The sequence below is a fragment of the Sceloporus undulatus genome, chromosome 2 (assembly GCF_019175285.1).
Source record: "Sceloporus undulatus isolate JIND9_A2432 ecotype Alabama chromosome 2, SceUnd_v1.1, whole genome shotgun sequence".
In the NCBI taxonomy this organism is placed as follows: Eukaryota; Metazoa; Chordata; class Lepidosauria; order Squamata; family Phrynosomatidae; genus Sceloporus; species Sceloporus undulatus.
Window position 1 is genome coordinate 16,402,912 of NC_056523.1, and position 22,043 is coordinate 16,424,954.

Genomic DNA, 22,043 nt, shown 5'->3' on the forward strand with positions numbered 1-22,043 from the left:
TCACCATACATGGACTCAAGGTAATGTGGCCTGCAAGGCCTGGCTTTCTTAATGCTGCGCACACGTGCCGCACATACACAGCACAGTGCGCAGGAGCCTGCCACCATTAAAATCAATGAGACTGGGGGGGGGGGTCCTGAATGGTTCCCCTGTCTAAAATAAAGGTCCACTGTACTGACAGTGGATGAGAGAAAGGAAACAAAGTCCCACGTGCCATTGATGGTCCACAAACTTTATTATCTTAAAAAGTCCAATGCGTTTTGGCCTTGTCACAAATTGGCCTTCTTCACGAGCTAATGTAAAATGAATAAAAATACATTTATTATAGTTGTAGTATAAGCTGAATCCGAGACCCCATGAGTAATTCAATGACTTATCTGAAAGTTTGAACCAAGATTCGCATGGTCCTTTTAGTTGGGGGTCAGACTAGATGCTCTCAAGGTGTGATTTTCTATGATGAAGACATGTTCACATTTAAAAGCCCAAAGTCAATAATCATTTGCAAACTAGGGCTCAGCAATACATTCAAAGTACATGTGTGAACATGAATGTATGCACTTCCAGAGGGCATGTGGTAAAAGATATATGTAAAGAATATAATAAAACCAAATAAAACCAAACATATTTTGACTAGACATCTTCCTCAGTGGAAAAATGAGCTGTTGTAACAGCCCAATAATGTGTCTATTTGCAAGGGGTCAACCAGTTTAAGTAAGTAGTCAGGCAATCAATTCTATGTCCTGGATGCTCCACTAAATTGCAATGCTGGAGGGGAGCAAATGATTCCCTGACGTTGAGGAAGCGTGCCAGGATTTCGCACATACATGTTTGCTCCACGTTTTAGAGGTGATTTACTAGCACATACCCCACGGTAAACACTGGTGTGATAATCTTTGGAGTCTCTTCGTCTATTAGTGCTGGAGGACTTCAACATCCATGCTGAGACTGCCCTTTCAGGAGTGGCTCAGGATTTCATGGCCTCCACGACAACCATGGGTCTGTCCCAAGTGGTATCTGGTCCTACTCATGCTGCTGGGCACACTCTGGACCTTGTTTTATGTGCAGGTTGGGGTGATAGTGATCTTGGTTTGGAGGAACTCTCCACAGTTCCATTGCCATGGACAAATCATTACCTGGTCAGGTTGAGACTCATTGGGACTTGGATCCTCTGCAGGGATGAGGGACAGATTAGGATGGTCTGCACCAAGAGGCTGATCTCATCAGTGAGACAAGATGCACAAGTGGGAAGAGATGCATGAGCAACCTACTCTTTCCATCCTTTTCCAAAATCAAATTCGTTTTCTACTCTCTTCCAATGTGCAGAATGCAAGGATTCTTTTTCCAGCATGAAGACAATGAGGTCTCGTTATACAAATGATACTGGTTACAAGACCATCAAGCCCAGGGAGCCTGTGTATCTTACCTATTCTCCAAACCCCTGGCCATGTCCCCAACTGGCCTCTGAAATGTGAAAGGTGTTTCAGTAAATATACTTTAATGGCCAAGAAGACCTAACTAAGGCTGATGCCACTCTGCAGAATTAATGAATAAATGTTAAAGTCTTTAATACAAAGTAAAGGAAAGAGGAGATAAGGAAAAACACAGCTTACTCAGACCAGAGGCAGGAAAAAGACTTGAGGAATGGTGGAGGTTGCTCCCTTTGGTAGTAACTCTTTCAAGTCTGTTTTCCTGCCTATTTGGAGTGGCGAGATGGAATCAACACATGATAGGATGTTTCCACCTCCATCGCTGGAAAATAATGCAGGCTGACACCACTTTAACTGTCATGGCTCCATCCTATGGAATCCTGGGATTTGTAGTTTATTGCACCAACAAAGCTCTCTGACAGAGAAGACGAAATAGCTCACAATTACAAATCCCAAAATTTCGCAGCATTGAGCCATGGCAGTTAAAGCAATGCCAAACTGAATCAGTTCAGCTGTATAGATGCAGCCTGAGATTGGGAAGATCCAGGTTTAAATCCCCTTCTGAGCAACAAAAACACAGAACTAATATTTCTTACCCAGACCTACCTCAGATATTGTTATGGGAGAAAAACCGACAATTAGGAAGAGTAATTTTTAATTCCTCAGGCTGTTTGGAGGAAAGATGGAGTAAAAATTGAGGACTGTGTAAATTTTTTTGAGGGGTGAGTGTGGGTTGCATTATTATTATTATAAATCTCCAGTGTATGGAATAGGATTAAATACATATTTAAACAAAAGCAAGATGACAAAAACCAGAGGGAGAATTTGCAAACAGAAATTAATATTTTTCAATTATGAAACTTCTTAAAACCAGAAAAAACATTATTCCAAAAGAGAAAGTCTATACAGTAAAGGAGATGTCAGCTAAAAGGTGAAAAGAAAACTTGTTTTTAAACAGGAATTTGCCTTCATGGAGCAAACAGCTCCAAGTGGATAGTTTGACCAGTTTTGATCCTATATTTTTCCTCAGCTCCCACTTCCTTAGTGAATGTTTTCTCCTATTCTTCTAAAGAAGCTTCTACACTTACAAGCTCCTTACAGATATCACTTCCTATTTCTAACTTTTACATTTATATCATCTTAAATGATTGAGATAAGAGGGACTAATTCAAGTTACAGTAACTGACAGCGCACCTAATCTTGCCTTCCTTATTTGAATTTTTCAGGATCATGTAAATGTTAAAAGTCTGAAATGAGGAACCAGATGTTCTCCCTATGAAGCTTTCAGGGAGAACATCAGCCAGAACATGGCCTTAATCAGCTTCAGAGAATGCCCTCCAGATATTGTTAGATTGCAGATACCAGCTGTCTAAACCCACACAGCCACTGGTGAGGAATGTTTAGTTTGCAATCCAAAAACATCTGGAGGGCCACATAATTTTTGCCCTTCTTCTAGAGGACCATCTCCTTTCCATGTATTGGGACTGGGAGTTGGAAGGTCTTCTCAAGACTTACAGAGTGACAGCACATCATCTGTGCAGAAAAAAGGTCGGATTGCCTCCCCAGCAAATGTTGCTGAATAGAAAGTGAATATAAATTCATTCCTCTCCACATCAAAAAAATCCACCCAGCCCTCTTCATAGTCCAGGACCACTTGGATCTTTTTGGGCTTTTCTCTCAATCTCAAAGGGGTGGGCTTTGGAAAAGTAAAAGCAGAAATTTGAGAAATACAGGACATATCACTGATTAATTCCCCTATAGCCCAAATCCCCTCAATAGGGTTAAAATCAATAGGCCCCTTCCTCTTGACAGAGTCTCTTGCCACTCCAATAGCCCAAGGTGGATTGTCAAATAGATGCGCTCCAAAACACCTTTTCTCCATCTTCACCTCAACTTCCCAGTAATGTCTTCCTGAAATGAATTTTCGACAGCCTAGCACACACTGATCCCAGTCAAATCTCTGTGGGTTGTCGTCATTTACTTTCCACCATTTTGCAGCACATGTCACTGTTTTCAGATCCTTTGACACTGACAACAAGGAACATGCTGTGCGCCGGTCTAAGTTCACATTCACTGAAAGGGAAGGAGAGAGAGAGAGAAAGAAAAGTCTGGGTAGTGGATGGTCTCAGAAAGGTTCAGTTTGATCTGCTGAAGAATTGCACCTTTTTCCAGACTGCCCTTGAATCTGGTTAGGAGGTCCAGAAATAGAAGTGCCATATGAGGCAAAGATCTAAATCACATGATAACTGTCTTGGCTATGAAGGAAGCACATGGGTTTCATCATCAATACAACAGTGCCCTGATCAGGAGGACACATGACCTCAAAATAGTGGATGGAGGCACCTTATCCTGCTTGGAGAACAGATCAACGAACCTAAACTGTGAATGAAAGAAAACAGTCTTCCTCACTTTACCCACTTGTACTCTTCAACTTCAAAGATTCCCCATAATACAAAAAGGAAATTGTGTGAGGTGGGGATGAAGTCTTCAGGTAGCCAAGTACCCCAAAATTAACCAGGGAAGGAGTTGGCAGTGAGTATAATATTTTCCTTCAGAGTCTATCATCCAACAAAGGTTTCCCAGGTCTCCAAGGCCCGGTACAGACCACCCAAAAAGGGAGGTCTGCCGGCGCCTTGTTTTGCTGCGCAAGGAAGCTGCAACAGACAAACCGCGCAGCTTCCTCACACGGCAAAAAGAAGCCGCAAAAAAACAGGTTCTTTTTGCAGCGCCATAATGGTGCACTCGCAAAAAGACTATCATTATGGTGGAGTGACGTGCGGACGCTAAGCGTCTGTCGTGTCAAAATGGTGGCACCCATCTGTACAGGGCACCGCCATTTTGACGCCCTCGTCACGTGTGAGGGACGAGAGGTGTCTGGAAGCGTCGTCCCTTATATGTGACGAGGGCGCCCTATCGCGCCCATCTGTTTCTTTTTGATACTGTAATTACCTTTTTTACCTTCACTCATGGCTTTCTTCAATATATCTGTTGTAAAAGACAAGAAAGAAAGAAAAGAAAACAGGTGACAAACTTCCAGGCAGTACAATGACATAGAAAACAAACAACTGCTGCATATGCATACAGCAAACACATCATTTAAAAAAAATTAAGATGATGCCGTATGGATTTATTTTTACAGTGTGTTTCTCAAAGATTCTTGCCTCCAGCTGCAAATTTTCAGAAAGACAGAAGGAAGAACAAGGGTGTTCTGGTGCTCAAAAATTAGTTTAAAGCTTTTTAAATAATGAACTATGATGCCAATAGAAACAGAGCCCTATTTTTTAAATCAAAGTTCCAATCCCTTCCCCAAAGGACAGTGATGAAAAAGCCACTGGCAAAAGGTACTCTGGGATTAAAAGGCAGAACTGCTATTTCCATAGCTCCCCTATCTCCCTCTTCTCCCAAAACAAGGGTATTTTCCACATAAAACTAAACTTAATGGAAATCCATTTTTGGCAAAAGATTCTCTACTTTTTTGAAGTGCAGGCAATTGATTTGGATCCATCTTTGATTCTACTAGCTTTAGAAGTGAGTCCACATCACCTTGTAAAGCACCAGGGCTCAGAGTTTCTATGATTTGAATGCACAACCCTAATATTATCTACTTAACCTGTAGTGGTTATTTTTGCTGCTCTACTCATTGCTGTTAGTTCCTGGGGTTGTTTTTCTGGAAATATGGGGTAAAATATTGAAGTACTATAATACATAAATACATCTATTCACAGCATAATGGAATAATACACATATAAGAAAAAACATTTTCTTTCACTAATAGAAAAACTCTATCCTTGTTTCCACCAAGGTAGATTCAGGAGTCACAGGAAACTGTGCGTAGGATTTCAGCCTAAACTGCACATCAGGTTCAGTATTTATTATTAGGATTATGTGACATGAATAGTGCAGAGGGGTCACAGGATTAGCATATGGTCTCTCTTGGATTAACACCAGAAGATTCTTCTTCCATTACAAAAAATTACCTGTGTCCCAAACTCGCTCCAAATTGGCTTTGTCCAAAGCATCCACCAGAGACTCTGTTAAAGATAGGGAAAAGCGATTCCTCAAGACCATCAACCACATAACAACAAGTTGTGTACAAAAGTAAATTTCAAACCTTCATTGAAGAAATCTTGCAAAGCATACCCCATGACAGGTTTGCCTCAGGGTGACCCTGTCAGAAACCCACCCCTAAATTCTTCTCTCCTGTCTAGGTAGCCAGAGAAGGGAATTGTGAGGCCCAGGGCAGCCGATAAGAAGAAAATAGGGAGGAGTAAAACATTTTAAGGAAGCAGAAAAATATGACAAGTAAGGAAGGCAAGAAAACATACAAAAAGTGAAGGAGGGCCTGAGAAGGATCCTGTAGCAAATCAAGAAGGCAGAGAAAGAAGAGTAGAAACAATCTGTCTCTTGCTTTCTCAAGCAAAGGAGTTAATTTTTCCCTTTGGATTCCACTCTGTCCTTGGCTGTCAAAATGACCTTCCATTCCTTACAACGGGCCTGGAACTGTACCATCCCTTGGGGGATTTATAACTATCCATTCCCCATCTCAAACTTCTCCCAATTAATTACCTTTGAGGCTCTCCAGAGCCTTTCTTACATCAGAGTTTTTCTGTGAGTGAATTCGGAGTTTCTCTTCCCACTTAGGGGAAAGGTCCACATAGTCATATATTAATCTTTTCTCAAAGCTGGAAGGAAACACGGTCAGTTTTAGTGAACAGTCATTAAATGTCATTTTCCAGTAAACTTGCATGATTAAACAGGAAGGGCTCATTCTGAATATTTTTTATGGGGAAGTGTCCCTACCCCACACAGCTGGGAACTTTTGATCAAACAACTTCTGCTCTAACCAATTCATTCTTAACAAAGAGCAAAGAAAGGAAGGGTGGAGGCTGTAGATTAGCCCTGCTTATATTGGAAGGACAGTGTGTTGATGAAAACTTCCCATGGAAGGATTCCTGGATTTCTAGATCAAGCATTGGGCTATGGATGAACCCTCCTGTCATATGGTGTCCCATTTCTCTGTGAGATTGGGGGAAGCAGATGGAAAACACGTGGCTGTCACCAGTTCAGATACACAGGAAGTTCCACTGCTCACTATTAGAATAGATACTTTACATACAACCTATGGCACCTTCAAGTAAAAGGATTTGATCAGCAGAGGCAGGAAAGGGCCTCTGAACATTCCTTTAGATTTCAGAGACACAGACATGTTAGTCTGGAAAAACAGTACATAAAGGGATCTTGTAGCAGGTGCAGCAATTGAGTGTAAACTTAAAACAAGAAGACAAAGATGTAAAACCCACTCAAGTGCTGAAGGGAACAGTCTCCATGTTTTTCCAATGGCATTTGAGTGAGAAAAAAAACTCTTCCACCAAAGAACAGGAGAAAGAAAGACAGAAAAAGCCACATACCTGGTGTTTTTGATGTCCTGAAAGAAAAAGAGAGTTGAGTCTCAAAAGAGTGAACAAACACTGTTTGTTCCCCACTGTTCTAGTGTGTGTGTGTATTTGCCTCTTACTTTTCTGGGGAACACAACTAGTCATTTATAGGATCATCCCTTTTAGTAGAAGCAGGGGTGTCACTAAGGGGCTGCAGATATGATATTGTAATTTAAAGGTATATTTTAATTGTGCTAGTTGTTTATATCACAACTATTTCCATTCCATTCATGGGAATTATAGAATCATAGAGTTGGAACAGACCACAAGGGCCATCCAGTCCAACCACCTGCCAATCTCAATCAAAGCATCCTCAACAGATGGCCATCTAGCCTCTGCTTAAAGACTCCAAGGAAGGAGACTCCACTACACTCCGAGGGAGTTTGTTCCACTGTCGAACAGCCCTCACTGTCAGGAAGTTCCTCCTAATGTTGAGGTGGAATCTCTTTTCCTGCAGCTTGCATCCATTGCTCCAGATCCTAGTCTCTAGAGCAGCAGAAAACAAGCTTGTTCCCTCCTCAATATAACATCCCTTCAAATATTTAACAGAACTATCATATCACCTCTTAACCTTCTTTTCTCCAAGCTAAACATCCCCAGCTCCCTATGATTTGTGAGTAACATTAGTACAAAAAACATTATTAAAGATTTGGTATGGTGTGGTATGGGAAGAGGTTAATGGGGATGGGTGATACCATGAGTTGCTGCACCAGGTGATGCCACTGAGTAGAAAGAGACTTGGATGGAGTCTCTGTGTTAAGTCTCACCTGAAGAAACTCGCTTGGTGGTTCCAGGCACTTCTCCTCCATCTCTGTAATTAGCTGACTGAGTCCAGAAGTCTCTGCAGAGATTTCAGCAAGGGTTTGTTTCTCCTCATCCTTCATTATTGTCTCCAGATTTTTCAGCTTACTCAGCCAAAAATGCTTTTTCTTCTCCAGTAATGTCTGCAAGCTCTCAAAGGCAGATGTGATCTTCTCCTTCTCTGTTTCTAACTGGCTCTATGTGTGTGGCACAGGAATCATAGAAATTAAACAGAGACAGAAGACAAGGTTCAGTCAAAGCACCTACAGTCCTGATACTACAACAGTGAAGAATATGATTGTTTATAAGAAGCATATATGACATACAGATATACATCAGCTAAGAAGTAGATGAGTCCTTGGGCATTACTTCTTCAACAGAAAACATGGGTAAGATAAGTCATCCATAAGTAAACAAAAAACCTGTGAATCATCTAGAGACCCCTTGAAGATTTGTTCCAAAATGTATCCGGGGATATATTTTTTAAATTTTATTTCACCAACATCCACTTCTCTTATTTCCATTTCGGTGGCCATGCATGCAGATCTATACTTTCTTTTTAACATGGTAGAAGTAGCTGGTGAGGCAGCCTTATCACCTTTGCTGGGTTTTTTGGGGGGAGGGGGTTGCTGATCACAAAAGAGATAGGTTATCATGCCTAATATAGGCAGGAACACATAGCTAGCTACATTATGATTGCTCCTTCACCATTCTCTCAATGCAAATGCTGCTAAAAAAAGCAGGAATACACAATCAAAGCACCCCCACAGATGGCCATCCAGCCTCTGTTTAAAGATCTCCAAAGAAGGAGGTTAGACATTTCCTTTCTCTAGCTGGAAGATGAAGGAGGGCCAAGAGACAGATAAACAGCTACTCACTGGTGGGACCAACACATGGGACCTTAATATTCCAAGATGAGCAGACAGAGAGGTTTTGAAAATCTGCCTATCAAAGATGGCAGCTAGCACCATCTTCTGCTAAATGCTGAAAAGGTTATAATATAATAGTCTATTATTGGTGGAGAAAGTAATTATACAGCAGTTAATCACATCTGCAAGCTCTTTCCCAGTACAAAACGTTTACCTGTCTGATCCTCTTTATTGTGGGAAACTCCTGTATGTGTTGTAAGTTTTCTCAAATAAAGATCTGCCTCCTTGTAAGTAAACCTGGATCTGACTTACTGCATTTTGGGGACCTCCAAACTTCAAAGACAGGGGCCAGAGAATACAGAAAGGCATGGTTCTCTGCATTGTAAACTATCATGTGTTAAACAAAAAGAGTTTGAGTTTTGAAAATTGTAACTAGCAGAAAGCACCACAGACCCAGAACAATTACTAAGGAAGATCAAAGCGGAAAGTGCAAAGACAGGCTTACTGCTTAACATTAAAAATAACAACCATGGAGGATCTACACAAACTCAACCTAGACAATGAGGAAATAGAAATAAATAAAAAAAGTCCCTGTACCTTGGGATCAAACATTGATCAGAATCAATTCTTTTTGTGGTGCTGGAGAATAGTGCTGAAGATACCATGGACAGTCAAAAAGACATACAAATGGGACCTTGAACAGATTAAGTCTGAAATATCCATGATAAAGTTGAGGATGTTGTACTTTGGGCACATCATGAGAAAGCATGGCTCATTGGAAAAGACATTAATGTTGGGAAAGATGGAAGAAAGTGGAAAGAGAGGAAGTCTACGTGCTAGATGGATAGATTCTCTTAAGGAACCTTAAGGAGCTTGCAGGTATGAATTTACAGGACCTGAGCAGAGAGGGAATCTTGGAGATGTCTCATCCTCAGGGTTGCCATGTGTTGGGTTCTACTCAAAGGCAGTTAACAACAAACAAACTACAATAGTAAATTAACAGGCCATGCAACAGTTTGGAATTGAAACTGCTACTAATTGATTTTGAAAAGTAACTTTCCAACTCTGAGGTTTGTTTCTCTGAATTTCTTTTTTCCGGGAAACGCCAGAATTTCCCCCCATGATATCCACAATGCATAAACTTCTTCTTACTTTTTTCTAATTATGTGTAAGACAGCCAGCCTGGTGTACTGGTTTTGAGTATTGGACTACAGCTCTGAAGACCAGGATTCAAATCCCAGCTTTATCATGCAAACCCACTAGGTGACCTTGGACAAGCCACACTCTCTCAGCCTCAGAGGATGGGAATGGCAAACACACTCTGAAGACACCTGCCAAGAAAATCCCATGACAGGTTCACCTTAGGGTCACCATAAGTAGGAACTGAGATGAAGGAGCACAACAACAACAAGAACACTGCCTTGAGTCTCAACCTTCACGAAAAGCCTGGACATAATAATAATAGCTTTAATTTTACCCCGCCTCTCTGTCAGAAGATAATTGAAGCGGCTTATAATTAAAAGAATCCATACAATACATAATATCCAAATTATTCCCTCCCTCCCTCAAAACAACAATTAAACACATTAACCATTAAAATAATCCATTAAAATAATCAGAGATGGACATAAATGAAGATAGTGATGATGATAATGACAGACAACATTTTCAATCTTGCATTACCAATAAGGATAGACATAGGGAGGTCTTAACTGATAACACATAATCCCATCTCACCAGCCATTCATTAAAAATGCTTACCAGAATGCTTTTCATTCTTGCCTCTTTTGCTTCTTGTAGGAAGTAAAACGCCTCCTTTTTTTCCTTCAAAGACTTCACATGTTCCCTGAGCTTCTCCTGCAAAGACAGAAAATTCTTTCACACTCACACTCTCTGAAACCAGTTGGAGGTTTCCATACAAAAAGCAATCTCATCAGAGTGAATGGCTGCAAAATATAATAGCAGATCATTTCATAGAATCATAGAGTTGGAAGAGACCACAAAGGCCATCCAGTCCAACCCCATTCTGCCATGCAGGAACTCTCAATCAAAGCATCCCTGACAGATGGCCATCCAGCCTCTGTTTGAAGACCTCCAAAGAAGGAGACTCCACTACCCTACGAGGGGGTGTGTTCTACTGTCCAATAGCCCTTACTGTCAGGAAGTTCCTCCTAATGTTGAGGTGGAACTGAGGAAGCCAGGAGACTCAACTGAGATCTTCCCCTTCATTTTTTCTGCTTTCCTTTTTTATAGCCCTGATATTTTTCGAACACAAGTTAACGATGTGACTTATATCTTATAACTTTATGTCATACATTCAAATGTCTGGCACCAAGTTCAATGCTTTAAACAGCTATATTGTTGCTGTGTACCTTCAAGTCATTTCTGATTTATGGTGCCCATATCAGGGTTTTTTTTTTTGGAAGATCTGTTCACAGGTTTGCCATTGCCTTCTCCTGTAACTTGCCCAACGTCACCCAGTGATTTTCATGGCTGAGTTGGGACTCAAACTCTGGTCTCCAGAGTCACAGTCCAACACACAAACCACTACACCACATTGGCTCCATAAACTGTTACAGTATATTAATTTCAAATATTCACTGTGCCTTCCATGCATGATGGGACTAGACTCCCTATATCAACCCTGTAGGGTAGAACAGTATTAGCCTTCCTCTATTGCAGAATGGGAAGACTGAGAAAAGAATTCAGGACTCTTGTTGTCAACTGCCCTCAAGCTGATCTCGACCCATGGCGACCCTACTGATGAGATATTTCCAAGACCCCCTGACTTCCATTGGTCTGCTCAACTCCTGCAAAGTCATACTAATCTAGCTCCAGGGACTACTGAGGGTCCCTGGAGCTAGATTGGCCTCCACAGCCAGGAGGACCTTTACCATCTCGGCCCAGACCCTCTGGAACTCGCTGCCCGGAGAGCTCCGCTTGGCCACCACCCTAACCCATTTCAAGAAGGAATTAAAAACCTTCTTGTTTAAGCATGCATTCCCAGTTGCAGGCTCCAGCTAGTCTCCCCCCTCCGACAGCAGTAGTTATGCTGGCCAGAATTGGTTTTAACTGTGATTTTAATTGTAATCTATTGTGTTGAATATTTGCACTGTATTGTATTGTCTTTGATAGATGCTGTTCACCGCCCTGATTGAAAGAAGGACGGTATACAAATAAAATTTTTATTATTTATTTTATTATTATACTTGTAATCTCTTTAATAGAGTCCATCCATCTTGCATGTGGCCTTCCTCTCTTTCTATTTCCCTCTACCTTTCCTAACATTACTGTTTTTTCCAGTGATTCATGATTTCTCATGATGTGCCCAAAGGAGGAAAACCTGAGTTTTGTCATTTTGGCTTCTAGGGAGATTTCTGGCTTGATCTACTCTGGCTTGATCGACCATTTGTTGGTCTTTTTGGCTGTCCGTGGAATCCTTAGCACTCTTCTCCAGCACCACATTTCAAATAAGTTGAGTTTCCTCCTATCCTCCTTATTAACTGTCCAGCTCTCAGATCCATACATGACAGTAGGAATAGCTTGTACGATTCTAACTTTTGTGCTCAGTTGTGTATCTTTGCATGTTATGATCTTCTCTAGTTCTTTCACAGCTGTCCTATAGTCAGCTTGTAGGTGAGATTCAAACCTAGGACTTCCTCTCAGCCCTGTCTTTTACTCTCTATGCTACATGTTATAATATTGTATGACCAGGATATAAAAAGATGTTTAAATACCCAAAAGGCACCAGATCTCCCCTGATCCTGGCAGCTAAGCAGGGTCAGCCCTGGTTAGTATTTGGATGGGAGACTGCAAACAAATACTACTTTAGGCTATATTTCAAAGAAAGAAACTGGTAAACCACCGCTGAGCACTCCTTGCAAAAGAAAATCCTATGAAATTCATGAGGTTACCATAAGTTGACAGGTGACCAGACGGTCCTTGTGGTCTCTTCCAACTCTATGATTCTATAAGCAGTGTTGACCATGACTTATTGTTAATTCAAAAGCAAATACTACGGTTAAATATGAGAACATAAAACTTCAACACAGCTATGAAGGAGATTTTGTACTGACAGGAGATCCTACAAACCTTGAAGGAAAATATGGGATTTCCCCCTCCAATATTATGCTTCCCAGATATAATACACTGTGATTGCAGATATACCCTGTCTTTGATTAAACGAACACAAACACACACATATACACACCCTCAAACCACAACTATAAAATGTCCATTGCAGTTAGGGTCCAGTCATTTGTGCCTATTGCTTTGTAGTGGTTTCAGTAGTGGACTACAACCCTGGAGACCAGGGTTCGATTCCCAGCTCGGCCATATAGTCCACTGGGTGAACTTGGGCAAGTCACATGCTCTCACACTCAGGGGAAGACAATGGCACACCTCCTCTGAACAAGCCTTGCCAAGAAAACCCCAGGATAAGTTTACTGTACATCAGAAATGATTTGAAGGCACACAACAACCACAAAGTGAAGACCACCCTCACAGGACTGAACCTGCACAGAACCCCCGCAGAAAGAAACCAATGCATTTACACACATCCCTCCATATTTGCGGCTTTGACATTTGCAGATTTGATTAATATGTTCTCTTTAGGAAGATCTAGGTCCTACAGTGCAACTCTATGCTCAACTTTAACTACAAGTTGCACTGAAGGACCTAGATACCTAGAAAGAATACTCTACTAGGCATTTGTAGCTCCTCCAGTGCAGTTCTATGGTCATTGTCTGTTGGGCGTTGACCACAGAGTTGCTCCAGAGGACTTAAGAGATTTTTAGAGAGGTGTCCTCTCCGGTAAAAACATGATGTTTTGTTATTTGTGGTTTTTCCATATTCACTGAGGTCTTCTGCCCCTACTTAGTAAATATGGAGGGACAAGTTTATTTCCTTTTTCCATCCATCCTGGTGATTTCCTACCTTGTACCCGTCAGAAACCTCATCGACAGGGACCACATTATGTTCTTGGTGTTCCATGGACCTGTTGCACTTCATGCAGATGAGGACTTCATCCTCCTTGCAGAAAAGCTGTAAGGGCTCCTGGTGCTTCTCACATTCTCCCCTCTTTCTTTTTGCTATTTGCTTCTCCTGAAGCTCCTTGATATACTCCACCATCCGAGCCAGGTGCCGGTTGACCATGAGGTTTTTCTGCACAATCATTGCTCTGCACTGAGGGCAGGAAAACGGTCCCCCAGATGCTGTCCTGTGCTGCCCGAGGCAGGCTTGACAGAAGTTATGCCCACACTTGGTTGTCATCGGACACTTGAAATAATCCAGGCAGATGGGACAAGTAGCTTCGTTGCACAGAGCCTGGATTGGAACTTCTGCTGCCATAGCTGCCTGTTTCTAGAGCAGGAGAAGGAGAAAAACACTGGAGTAACATGTGGTTTGAGTGTTGGACTGTGTCTCTGGAGAACAGGGTTCAATTTTCAGCTCAGCCATGAATCCCACTGACTGACCTGGGGCACTGTAGCTATCATGTCTTTAACAAAAAAGGTTTGAGTTTCCCTGTTTTAGCAATTTATATGATAGAGGTGTATTATAGAAAGTTATAGCTAATGTGAGATAGAGAATTTATCACTGTAAAATGGAGCAAGCTGAATTGAATGGAAAGTAACAGAATGGGGGCTAATGGAACAGAATAAGATCTAAAAGGAGTTTAGTAAGTCTGTTTTATGCCTTGTTTTGTCTCGATATGTCTTTTGTATGTTTTTTGTTTTGTTGTTGTTATTTGTCTGCTTTTGAATTATGTTTTGTACTGATGTGTTTTAACATATATAACAAAAAAGAGCTTGAGTGTTCAAAATTATACTTAAACAGGGCTATCATATCACCTCTTAACTGCATCTTTCCTAGGCTAAACATCCCCAGCTCCCTAAGTCTCTCCTCATAGGGCATGGTTTCCAGGCCTTTCACCATTTTGGTTGCCCTCCTTTGGACATGCTCTTTGAATTGTGGCACCCAGAACTGGGCACAGTATTCCACCAAGTGAGGCCTGACCGAAGTAGAATAGAGCAGCACAACTACTTCCCTTGATCTAGACACTATACTTCTGTTGATCAGTCCAAATTGCAGTGGGCCTTTTTAGCTATTGCGTCACACTGTTGACTCAAGTTCAGTTTATGGTCTACTAGGACTCCTAGATCCCTTTCACACAAAGTCTTGTTAACCCTGGTGTCCCCCATCCACCTCTGCATTCCTTTTTTTCCTGACTAACTGCAATACCTTACATAAGGAAATTTGCAATGTCTTTCATTTAGCTTTGGCCCAGCTTTTTAATCTATTCAGATCATTTTGAATTTTGATCCTGTCCTTTGAGATATTAGCTACTCCTCCTAATTTGGAGTTATCTGCAATTTGATAAGTATCTGTGCTTTCACCAAAATGCTGAAAAGTCTGGAAATTATGCTCCTTCTTTTTTAATATATATATATATATATATATATATATATAAAATCCTCAAAACTGTCTCCAAAATGTCTTCTAGGCCAGAAAATTCCTTACAATTTGGTGAGAACATTTTCATGCCTCTCTGCAACAAAGAAGGCAAAATAGCTCTCAAAACTACAAATCCCAAGTTCCCATTGCATGGACACATTGCATGGCAATTAGTGGTGTTAAACTGGATTAATTCTGCAGTGTGTGGACACAATCAGAGACAAGGTAGAAGCTGGAAAGCCAAAACAAAGAGAACCGACTGGGAAAGCATGCAGTGCTTGAGCTTCTTACCTCTCCTCCTTTCAAGGCCTCCTTCCCAGGGCTCCTTCCCTTCACTGCCATTCCCAAAGAGAGAGAACCCTGCTTCTCTGCTCAGTGGCTGAACTACTCAAAGCTCGCCACTACTATGCAAATTGGCAGGCTTTCCTCCCCTGGGATTGGTCGGGAGGATCCCCCAAGCCCCGCCCCACCGGCTAGAACGTTCCAAACTCCCCTAAGAAGGTGCAAAATGGAGGCAATTTTGGAACCTCAGCTTCATGTCAAGCTGCATCTGCACTGCAGGCTTAACACAGTTTGATACCTTTTTAGCTGCCCTAGCTCCATGGGAATGGGATTTGGGGGATCTGTAGTTTTCTAGTGAAACATCTGAGCTGCCTGCCTGTGCTCACTAGAGAGCTTTGGTGCCACACAAGAAACTATAAGCCCAGGGATGCATGGAGCCAGCGTAGGGGGCAAGAGAACACAAGAAACTACAAATCCCCAGGGATCCATTGCATATGGCCAGGCGAGATAAAGCAATGTCGAATGCCGTTTGCATTGCAGCGTGGCAGCAGATGTGTTGTTTATTGTGAGGCATTTTAAGCTTTCTTTTTGTCAGAGAGCTTTGGTGCCCCAAGAAACGACAAATCCCAGAATTCCGTATTATAGAGCCCTGAAAGTTAAAGGGGTGTCAAAACAGCACTCTTTCTGCAGCGTGGCATCAGCTATGTAGTTTTGTGAAATGTTTGGGCCTTCTTTGTCGGAGAGCTCTGGCGCCACAAGAAACTACAAATCCCACGATTCCATAGCATGGAGCCATGAGAGTCAAAGCCGTGTTCTGCAGTGTGACTGCAACCACTCTCTAGAGAGAATGCCAAATTAATCCACTACTACATTTCCCAGAATTCCATGGGACAGAGCCACAGACTGTTAAAGCGGTATCACACTGCTATAACTGTGCTGTGTGCATATATCAGCAGCAGCCTTTATTGCGGTTTCCAAACCATAAAGTAAAACCAAAAGCATTAGAATACATTATGTGTATGTGGGTTGTGTCCCTTCAAGCCATTCCTGACTTGTGGCAACCCTAAGGGGAACTTACCATGGGGTTTTTTGGCAAGATTTGTCCAGAGAAGGTTTGCCATTGCCTTCCACTGAGGCTGAGAGTGTGTGACTTCTTGCCCAAGGTCACCCAGTGGGTTTTGTGGTCAAGCTGGGATTTGAACCCTGCCCTCTTAGTTAGTTCAATGCTCAAACCACTAAAAACAAAAGTACATGGCTTTAGCTAGTACAAAAATTTTGCTACTTTTTTATATATCAGAGTCATCTAATAAATATTTTTAAAAACCAATTCCAAGATCTTTTTAGGTTTTTTTTAAAGGGCTTATTGGACTCACCTTTCGTCTCTATAAATCATCTCTATAAAAGGAAGATCCAAAGAGAGCATGTTGGATAAATTCCACTTTTCCCTCTCCATTCCTAAATCTGTTGTCTCTGCAAGACTCTGGATACAGAGGAGGCAAATTTCTAGATTGCCATCCTGGGATTTGTAGTTTGGTGGGAGTATTCAGCCTGGTCTATCAGAGAGATTGGGTGCCTCCCCAAATTACAAATCCCAGTATTCTGTAGTTTAGAGGCATGGCAGTTAAAGTGGTATGAAAGTGCTTTATTTGTGCTGTGTGGATAATGCACTAAGGACTGAATCCTCCCTCAGCCATGGAAATCCACTGGGTGACCTTCGGCAAGTCACACTCTCTCAGCTTCAGAGGAAGATGAGAGGAAACAAATCCTGCCCTGTGATAGGGTCAGTTTGGGGTCAGACATGACCTGAAGGCACACAACATTAACACATTTTTGCATTTCTATTCCCTAATGTCTCCAGCCCACAGAGCAGAGCTAGGGATTAAGCTTTTTTTCTCTTATAGTTGGTAAAAAGATCTTTTTTTAATCATCACACAACTGTGAACCAGTTTATCTATGCTAAAACATTTTGCCTTCACATTCAAATGTATGGCAACCCTATAGTGTGAGAGGCAGCATGGAGTAGTAGTTTGGGTGTCAGACTAGGGCTGTGGGAGACCTGGTTTCAGATTCCCATTCAGCCATGAAAACTTACTTTCAGCCTTAAATGAAGGCAACAGCAAACTCCCTCTGAACAAATCTTGCCAAGAAAAACCCAGTGATACTTGTAATTTGTATTGGCATCCTCACATACCAATGGCATATATATGTCTGTCCCTGGCTTCCACTCCACCAAATGCATTTGGGGAAGTAGGCTGAAGTCTACGAAAGCTCATGTTGCCAACCTCTTTCTTTCAGTTAGTCTCAAAGGTGCTAAAAGATCTCTCTACATGCCAGTGATATAACCTTAGGTTTGCCATTAGTTGGTAACTACTTGAAGGCACTCAATACTATGGGTTGTTTTCTGGGTGTGTTTGCAAGATTTACTCAGAGGAGGTTCACCATGGCCTTTGAGGCTGAAGGACTGTGACTTGTCCAGGATCAACCAGTGGATTTCCAAGGTTGAACAGGGATTTGAATCCTGGTCTCCCAGAGTCCTACTCCAGTGCTCAAACCACTGCACCAAGCTGTAGTCCATTCATCATAAATATCCCAAATATAGGGTCTTTAAAGTGCTAGAAGATTCTTGTTTGTTTTTGTTGTCTGTTCTGTGCCCAGTTCCCAAATACTATATACCCAAGTATCATGGTGTTGTGGTTTGAGTGTTGGACTATAGACACTGGAAACCAGGGTTCAGTTCCCAGCTTGGCCATGAAACTCACTGTGGAGTTTATCACACGAAGGGGATCGGGAGTTTATTCTGTGAATATCCCAGAAAAATTGCATACTTACGCATAACGATTTCACATGACGTCACACAAAACCCACCATTAAAGTGGTCACAAAGAAGCATTCATGCACATCTTTTTACTTTCAGGAATTCAGCGACAATGCATTTCTGATATCACTTTATTTGAGCAAGTGCATGTGATAATCATTTGTGCAATTACTCACCAGTTCTGCTTCATTTGTGGGATGCTTTAAATGCACTTTATTCTCTCTTTAATGTCAGAATTAGCCCCAGTGTGATATACTGGTGTGTGTCCATGGGCAAGTGTCACACTCTCTCAGCCTCAGGGGATGGCAATGCCAAACCTCCTCTGAGCAAACTTTGCCAAGAAAACCCCATGATAGGTTTGCCTTAGGGTCGCCATAAGTCAGAAATTTTAGAGGTACACAACAACAGCAACAACCACCACAACAGTTACCTTTGCTTCAGGGCTTGCATCATGAGGCATTTTAAGAAAGTGAGAAACTGATTCTCACCATTGAATAAAAAATCCTATCAGCACTAAATGCATTAAGATAAACATTTAAACTGAGATGATATTGAATGGTCTTATTGTTTTATTATGTAATCTCAAAATCCAAGCAGATAGTCGACCATATTTTAGCTCTTAGTGATTCCATCTCAATGAAGCACCTTTTCCCTGTGATTTTTTTTCCTTCTCCTTCATTCCTTGGAAGTTCCCAGAAAGTCCAAGAAGGTCTGGGCAATGTGGACAATAGTTAAGAATGATGGGAGTTGCAGTCGAACATCGCGATCCTTACTCCTGCTCTGAAGTTGTTGTTATGTAGAAGAGGGATAAATGGGCCACTGTTCAGTATGTTTCAAGTGGTGTACTGTAATTTTGTTGTCTGGATGACCCTTTCTAGGCAAAGAAAAATATTTCCTCCTGTAACATAGTTTTTGTGTTGGAGCTGCTAGGAAGCCTATTTTCTAGATCACCTTTTCCAAATCAGTATCTATACAGTACTTTAAAAAATCAAGCCAAAAGGGGTTGAAAATGGTTAATCATTGATCATTAGGAATTTGGAAGGATCTGTTAATGGGATGCAATTAGGAACCCATGCTCAAAACTTGTTGTTCTTAATTGCCTTCAAGCTGGCTTTGACTTATGCACTAAATTCTATAGGATGTTGCCATGGTAGTTAAAGTGGAGTCATAGCACTATAATTGTGCAGTGTGAAAGGGCCCTTGGTCAGGAGGCTTAGCAAAAAGCTGGAAAGGGGCTAAACCAGGCAAAGCCAGAGGTTAAAAAACATGCACTCATTGATGGTTTGACTGCAGAGCAGGGAGTTGAAATTCACCTCTGAGACTAAACAATTTCATTCTGTCCAGGGAACAGTTCCTACTTTCCTGTGTTCCTCTACTTCAGTGGTTACCAAACTTTGGTCCTCCAGATGTTGTGGATTTCAGCTCCCAGAATTCCTTATTGTTGGCCTAGCTGGCTGGGGCTTCTGGGAACTGAGGTTGAAAACATCTGAAGGACCAAAGTTTGGGAATAACTGCTCTACTTTAAGGCCCTGAACTCACCAGTACTGATCTAGATCAGCATGTAAATTGAAGTCACACTGTTTGCAATCACCATTTTGCTGTTGAGTTGACTTTGACTTTGGACACCCTCCTGGATGAGAAACTTCATGAAGGAGAGGTCAGTTTATGAGGTCTTCAAATGGAGGCTGGATGGCCATCTGTCGGGGATGCTTTGATTGAGAGTTCCTGCATGGCAGAATGGGGTTGGATTGGATGGCCCTTGTGATCTCTTCCAATTCTACGATTCTATGAGAATTAAGATTTAACTTCCACAGTTTTGCAAAAATCTAATGTGAGGTGTGCATAGTTTAGAACCATAAAGTATCAACTGAGAAAATGTACTATCATATTTGAAGCAGCTTTCATTCACTTTTGTCCCCTTATTCCTTCTTTTTCCTGGAGCTGGCTATACAATCGAAGAATGTTAAACAGAAGGCAGCTGTGGGAAGGATTCCAGTGTACCTTAATGTTGTAAAGGTTCCTTATCTGGCTGATCCCCGAGACTAGTTTTATAGATCTTCACTGTTTTAAAATGTACCATTTCTCGCTTGTTCCTCTGTACCTTTTCGTTGACCAGAATATTGTATCCATTGACAACTAAACCCATGTTGACTGCTAATCAAACTGGTTTTGCCCATGCATGGCTGATTCTTTTGGGTTGATACTGACCTGAAGGTTTAAAATTTTTGCTGTAAACTACAGCTGAATTCACAGGTTTTACCTCGCCATCATCAAAATGTTCCTGATGCAAAAACATGGAGACTTCTTAAGGAATCCATTGCTTTTACCTACAAAGAGGCCTGTGACATCACTGGAATGGAGACCTACTGCACTCCTTTTACGACTGCTACTGTGACCTCAGAGGGAGATAAGAACCTGCAGATGCAGGTCCATAGTACCAGGTCCCAGTTTATGAGGAAAGGGCCTCCATCATTCCCATCTTCCACTGCTGTGTCTTCAGAGAGAGAAAGAGCTGCCAGGATCTGTTGGACTTGATCTCCTCTCTCATTACCATCCCTTTCCCCTTGTGTGTCCTGTTTTATTTAGATTGTAAGCCTGTGGGCAGGGAACTGTCACATTAACCATTTGTAAAATACTCTGGGAACTTTTTTTTTTTTGGCTGAAGAGCAGCATATAAATAATAATAATAATAATAATTTTTATTTAGATACCACTATTCCTTTTTAGATCATAGCGGTGTACATAGACGTTAAAAACAATATAAACAGCAAAACAATATTAAAAATACTCTAAATATCTGGGGAGAGGAGGTGAGAGAAGAAGTTAGGCTCTTGCTCTTCCCTGTAGGCTCAGGCAAAAGCCAACTGCTGCAACCTTTTCTCTCTTCTGTGTCCTTCCACACTAATACCCTTTACCATCTTGCCCATGCTCTGATGCTGCTTGGCCACATGTGCCCCAGTTTTCATCTCTGAAATATTGGAGGGGATGGTTTTTTTCTCTAGCTTTCTTTTCTTTAGCTTTCTTTACCACAGATTTGGTGATAGCAATAAAGCTGCCCACTTTTTGCTGTCTGATAGGCACAATTTGCCCATGCCATAATGGCTGTGAGGACAAGCTTACTTGAATCTGAGTCCAGTTACATTAGGGATCAGAAGCATGGAGCCATCCAGAGGTTGTTGCAGCTACAACTCCCAGCAGCCCTTGTCAGCACAGCGAATGGTGAGAAATGCTGGGAGGTGCAGTCCAACCATACATGGAGGGTCCTGTGATTTTTGCTTCTGGTTTAGGCTCAATAAAACTTACAGTATTTCTATAGTTAAGTTGGCATTCACTCCCAGATCTGGCTTATAAAGGTCTGTTCCTGGACACTTCACTCCATGCCTCGGAGAAAGTAGAGTGAAGTTTACAAAAACTTGTGCTAACAACTTCTTTCTCTCAGTTAGTCTCAAGGGTGCTACAGTACTCCTTTGTTTACGTAATAGTTTGAACATGGACTACAACTCTGGAAAGCAGGGTTCGAGTCCCCATTTCACCATGAAACCTGTTGGGTAACCTTGGGTAAGTCATATACTTCCAACCTCAGGGGCAAACTTCCTCTGAATACATCTTGCCAAGAAAGCCCCATGATAAGTTCAACTTAGAGTTGCCATAAGTCAAAACAACTTGAAAGCAAAAAACAACATCTGGAGAACAATGGTTCTCAAACTTCTGTTTGGTCTTCTGTTTGTTTAAGTCTTCATCTCCCGGTAGCCTTTTTCCTGCTGTCCTTGTCGGTCCTGGCACTAGCTTGCTTAGTCTTACTTAGATCTGCTAGTAATGCGTGTGTTGTGTGCCTTCAAGTTATTATTATTATTATTGGTGGGATTTTTTGGGGCTATGTGGCCATGTTCTAGAAGAGTTTATTCAGAGGATGAAGATGCCAGCCACAGCTTCTGGCGAAATGTCAGGAATAAACTCTGAA

General features: G+C 41.7%; 1 protein-coding gene across 1 annotated transcript; it reads right to left on the reverse strand.

The window, feature by feature from the left end:
* Positions 1-1,910: 1,910 nt before the first annotated feature.
* On the reverse strand, positions 1,911-13,889 carry LOC121923948 (zinc finger protein RFP-like). Its single transcript, XM_042454910.1, has 7 exons — positions 13,468-13,889; positions 7,630-7,860; positions 6,836-6,852; positions 5,994-6,109; positions 5,405-5,458; positions 4,377-4,412; positions 1,911-3,500 (listed from the first exon to the last, which is right to left on the reverse strand). The coding sequence occupies exons 1-7, from the start codon at positions 13,879-13,881 to the stop codon at positions 2,932-2,934; spliced, it is 1,437 nt and encodes a 478-aa protein (XP_042310844.1). The 5' UTR covers positions 13,882-13,889; the 3' UTR covers positions 1,911-2,931.
* Positions 13,890-22,043: the final 8,154 nt, after the last annotated feature.